This window comes from Babylonia areolata, chromosome 18 (assembly GCF_041734735.1).
Source record: "Babylonia areolata isolate BAREFJ2019XMU chromosome 18, ASM4173473v1, whole genome shotgun sequence".
In the NCBI taxonomy this organism is placed as follows: Eukaryota; Metazoa; Mollusca; class Gastropoda; order Neogastropoda; family Buccinidae; genus Babylonia; species Babylonia areolata.
Window position 1 is genome coordinate 69968674 of NC_134893.1, and position 5000 is coordinate 69973673.

The following is a 5000-nucleotide window of genomic DNA, read 5'->3' on the forward strand; positions in this document are numbered from 1 at the left end:
GTTTTGTTTCTTTAACTTAATAATAATAATGGTATATATATAGCGCTGAATCTTGTGCATAGATAAATCAAAGCGCTTTCACACCAGTCATTCTCACGCACGCATAACTCTAAAACTGGAGAAACTGAAGACAAGGAAGAGGCAGGGAAGGGAGGCTATTTTGGGAAGAGGTGGGTTTTAAGGCCAGACTTGAAAGAGCTGAGTGTGGAGACTTGACGAAGCGAAAGAGGAAGTTCATTCCAATTGCAAGGTCCAGAGACAGAGAAAGAACGGCGGCCAACAGTGGAGAGTTTGAATCTGGGTATGCGTAAATAGAGTTCACTTCACGTTTTTTGGTGGATTCATGTGGAAACATAATTATGCATCATTTTTTTATGTTTGAGAGGGGAGAAAAAAAGGAAGTTTCAGAACATGTGTTGTACAGTATACTTATGGACCAGCGTGGATTTGACTTCATTTCCAACAGGTATCTCCATGTTCAAGAAACATTCGAAAAACGATACACAATATCATCGATTCCCTGATCTTATGACAAGAGTCTGAAGGCAAATTTCTGTACGCTATGCGGTTCGAACTGCCAAGTGCAAAATTCCTTTGTGTTATGAACACAGAAAAGATAGGTGTCTAATGATAGCTGGGGACTCCCCTGTGATGGCCTATCCTACCACCGAAAAATTAAGAGCAGTAGGTTCATGGATAACAAACCAATGATCATGGTCGCATTTCAGTGACATGGGTCCTCTACCTAACTGGTGATGAAATGCGGACATTGGAGGTGAAAGGGTTTTAGGGATTGATTGATTGATTGATTGACGGGCGCAATAGCCGAGTGGTTAAAGCGTTGGACTTTCAATATGAGGGTCCCGGGTTCGAATCTCTCGGTAACGGCGCCTGGTGAGTAGTAAAGGGTGGAGATTTTTCCGATCTCCCAGGTCAACAGTTTGTGCAGACCTGCTTGTGCCTGAACCCCCTTCGTGTGTATACGCAAGCAGCAGATAAACAACAACAACAACAACAACAACAAAACACATGTCAAAGACCCTGTAATCCATGTCAGCGTTCGGTGGCTTATGGAAACAAGAACATACCCAGCATGCGCACAACAGAGTATGGCTGCCTAAACGGCGGGGTAAAAAAAACCGGTCATACACGTACAAACCCACTCGTGTGAACGTGGGAGTTGCAGCCCACGAAGAAGAAGAAGAAGAAGAAGAAGAAGAAGAAGAAAAAGAAGATTAGTGCATTGATTGAGGTATCTCCTGGCAGGCGAGGGCAGGAAGCGATCCCAGCTGTCCCTGGGCAACTCTGCGGAGTACTCCCTGAAGGTGATCGAGGCGGAGATCGTGGACCTGGTCGGCACCGTCCAGACCCCCTCCGGCAGCATTGAGCCCTGCATCCTGAAGAAGATGGGCGATGGGGAGATCGGTGAGGCTTGTAATGGTGTGGGTGTGGTGTGGTGTGTGCTGGGTGTGGTGTGGTGTGGGGTGTGTGGTCTGGTGTTGTGTGGGCTGGGGTGTGTGTGGTGTGGGGTGGGTGTGGTGTGGTGTGGTGTGGGGTGGGGTGGTGTTGCATCGAGCAATGGAGAGATCGGTGAGACTTGTGATGGTGTGGGTGTGTTGTGTGGGCTGGGGTGGGGGTGGTGTGGTGTGGTGTGGTGTTGTGAGGTATGGTGTTGTGAGGTGTGGTGTGGTGTGGTGTGGTGTTGTGAGGTGTGGTGTGGTGTGGGCTGGGGTGAGGTGGTGTGGTGTGGGGTGGTGTTGTGAGGTGTGGTGTGGTGTGGGCTGGGGTGAGGTGGTGTGGTGTGGGGTGGTGTTGTGAGGTGTGGTGTGGTGTGGTGTTGTGAGGTGTGGTGTGGTGTGGGCTGGGGTGAGGTGGTGTGGTGTGGGGTGGTGTTGTGAGGTGTTGCATCGAGCGATGGAGAGATCGGTGGGACATGTGATGGTGTGGGTGTGGTGTGTAGTGTGGTGTTGTGTGGGCTGGGGTGGGGGTGGTGTGGTGTGGTGTGGGGTGGTGTTGTGAGGTGTGGTGTGGTGTGGGCTGGGGTGAGGTGGTGTGGTGTGGGGTGGTGTTGTGAGGTGTTGCATCGAGCGATGGAGAGATCGGTTGGACATGTGATGGTGTGGGTGTGTTGTGTGTGTGTGTGTTGTTGTGTGGGGTTAGGTAGGGGTAGTGTGGTGTGGTGTAGGGTGGTGTGGTGTTGTGAGGTGTTGCATCGAGCGATGGGCGATGGAGAGATCGGTGAGGCTTGTGATGGTGTGGGTGTGGTGTGGTGTGGTGTGGTGTGGGGTGGTGTGGTGTGGGGTGGTGTTGCATCGAGCAGTGGAGAGATCGGTGAGACTTGTGATGGTGTGGGTGTGTTGTGTGGGCTGGGGTGGGGGTGGGGGTGGTGTGGTGTGGTGTTGTGAGGTATGGTGTGGTGTGGTATGGTGTTGTGAGGTGTGGTGTGGTGTGGGCTGGGGTGAGGTGGTGTGGTGTGGGGTGGTGTTGTGAGGTGTGATGTGGTGTGTGGGCTGGGGTGAGGTGGTGTGGTGTGGTGTGGTGTGGTGTTGCGAGGTATGGTGTGGTGTGGTGTGTTGTGAGGTGTGGTGTTGTGAGGTGTGGTGTGGTGTGGGCTGGGGTGAGGTGGTGTGGTGTGGTGTGGTGTTGCGAGGTATGGTGTGGTGTGGTGTGGTGTTGTGAGGTGTGGTGTGAGGTGTGGTGTGGTGTGGGCTGGGGTGAGGTGGTGTGGTGTGGGGTGGTGTTGCGAGGTATGGTGTGTGGTGTGGTGTTGTGAGGTGTGGGTGTGGTGTGTGGGCTGGGGTGGGGGTGGTGTGGTGTGGGATTGTGTGGGGTGGTGTGGTGTGGGATAGTGTGGGGTGGTGTGGTGTTGTGAGGTGTGGTGTGGTGTGGGCTGGGGTGAGGTGGTGTGGTGTGGTGTTGCGAGGTATGGTGTGGTGTGGTGTGGTGTTGTGAGGTGTGGTGTGAGGTGTGGGGTGGTGTGGGCTGGGGTGAGGTGGTGTGGTGTGGGGTGGTGAGGTGTTGCATCGGGCGATGGGCGATGGAGAGATCGGTGAGACATGTGATGGTGTGGGTGTGGTGGTGTGGGCTGGGGTGGGGGTGGTGGTGTGGTGTGGTGTGGTGTGGTGTGGTGTGGTGGCGTTGTGTGGTGTGGTGTGGTGTGGTGTGGTGGCGTTGTGTGGTGTGGTGTGGTGTGGTGTGGTGTGGTGTGGTGTGGTGGCGTTGTGTGGTGTGGTGTGGTGTGGTGTGGTGGCGTTGTGTGGTGTGGTGTGGTGTGGTGTGGTGTGGTGTGGTGTGGTGGCGTTGTGTGGTGTGGTGTGGTGTGGTGTGGTGTGGTGTGGTGTGGTGTGGCGTGGTGGCATTGTGTGGTGTAGTGTGGTGTGGTGGCGTTGTGTGGTGTGGTGTGGTGGCGTTGTGTGGTGTGGTGTGGTGGCGTTGTGTGGTGTGGTGTGGTGGCGTTGTGTGGTGTGGTGGCGTTGTGTGGTGTGGTGTGGTGGCGTTGTGTGGTGTGGTGTGGTGGCGTTGTGTGGTGTGGTGTGGTGTGGTGTGGCGTGGTGGCATTGTGTGGTGTAGTGTGGTGTGGTGGCGTTGTGTGGTGTGGTGTGGTGGCGTTGTGTGGTGTGGTGGCGTTGTGTGGTGTGGTGTGGTGGCGTTGTGTGGTGTGGTGGCGTTGTGTGGTGTGGTGTGGTGGCGTTGTGTGGTGTGGTGTGGTGTGGCGTGGTGGCATTGTGTGGTGTGGTGTGGTGTGGTGGCGTTGTGTGGTGTGGTGTGGTGGCGTTGTGTGGTGTGGTGTGGTGGCGTTGTGTGGTGTGGTGTGGCGTGGTGGCGTTGTGTCGTCTGGTTCTGTGTGACGCGGTGTAATGTGGTGTTGTGCGATGTTGTGTTGTGTCTTATTGTGTGGTGTGGTGTGGTGTGGTGTTGTGAGGTATGGTGTGGTGTGGTGTTGTGAGGTATGGTGTGGTGTGGTGTGGTGTTGTGAGGTGTGGTGTGGTGTGGGCTGGGGTGGGGGTGGTGTGGTGTGGTGTGGTGTTGTGAGGTATGGTGTGGTGTGGTGTTGTGAGGTGTGGTGTGGTGTGGGCTGGGGTGAGGTGGTGTGGTGTGGGGTGGTGTTGTGAGGTGTGGTGTGGTGTGTGGGCTGGGGTGAGGTGGTGTGGTGTGGTGTGGTGTGGTGTTGCGAGGTATGGTGTGGTGTGGTGTTGTGTTGTGAGGTGTGGTGTTGTGAGGTGTGGTGTGGTGTGGGCTGGGGTGAGGTGGTGTGGTGTGGTGTGGTGTTGCGAGGTATGGTGTGGTGTGGTGTTGTGAGGTGTGGTGTTGTGAGGTGTGGTGTGGTGTGGGCTGGGGTGAGGTGGTGTGGTGTGGTGTGGTGTTGCGAGGTATGGTGTGGTGTGGTGTGGTGTTGTGAGGTGTGGTGTGAGGTGTGGTGTGGTGTGGTGTGGTGCTGAGTGGTGTGGTGTGATGTGGTGTTGTGTCTTATTGTGTGGTGTTGTGCGGTGCGGTGTGGTGTGGTGCTGAGTGGTGTGGTGTCATGTGGTGTGGTGTCTTATTGTGTGGTGTTGTGCGGTGCGGTGTGGTGTCGTGGTGTGTTGTGGGTTGTGATGTGGTGTTTTGTTGTGTTGCGTGGTGTGGGCGTGTTGTGGTGTAGTGTGGGGTTTTTGTGTGGTGTGGGGGTAGGGTAGGTGCAACGTGGTGTTGTGTTGGGGGGGGGGGGGGGGGGGGTGGTGGTGTTGTGTGTGGTGTGGTGTTGCGTTGGTGTGTGTGTGGTTTGGTGTGTTCTGTTGTGTGGTAAGGTGTTGTGTTCTGCTCTGCATTGTTGCGTGGTCTATTGTTGTACGGTGTGGTGTTGTGTTTTCTGATGTCATGCTATGTTACATTGCATTGTTTCAATATCACAATCTTATCATTCCATGCCTGTAGAAAATCAAAACCACTGTACCACTGCCCTCACAAAGAAACTCATTCTGAATTTCCACCTGCTCTTCCCTCCAGGCATCGCGTCCTTCAAC

The 5000-nt window shown here is 54.8% G+C and overlaps 1 protein-coding gene across 4 annotated transcripts in view; it reads left to right on the forward strand.

Annotated features, from left to right (window-relative positions):
- Positions 1–5000, forward strand: part of LOC143293034 (filamin-A-like) — a 141575-nt gene that overhangs the window by 103492 nt on the left and 33083 nt on the right. For all 4 annotated transcript variants that reach the window (XM_076603856.1, XM_076603855.1, XM_076603857.1 and 1 more), the window contains 2 exons: positions 1267–1425; positions 4984–5000. The exon at positions 4984–5000 is cut by the window's right edge and continues 187 nt beyond it. In XM_076603856.1, coding sequence (XP_076459971.1) covers positions 1267–1425; positions 4984–5000 — 176 coding nt within the window. The remainder of the gene's footprint in view (positions 1–1266; positions 1426–4983) is intronic.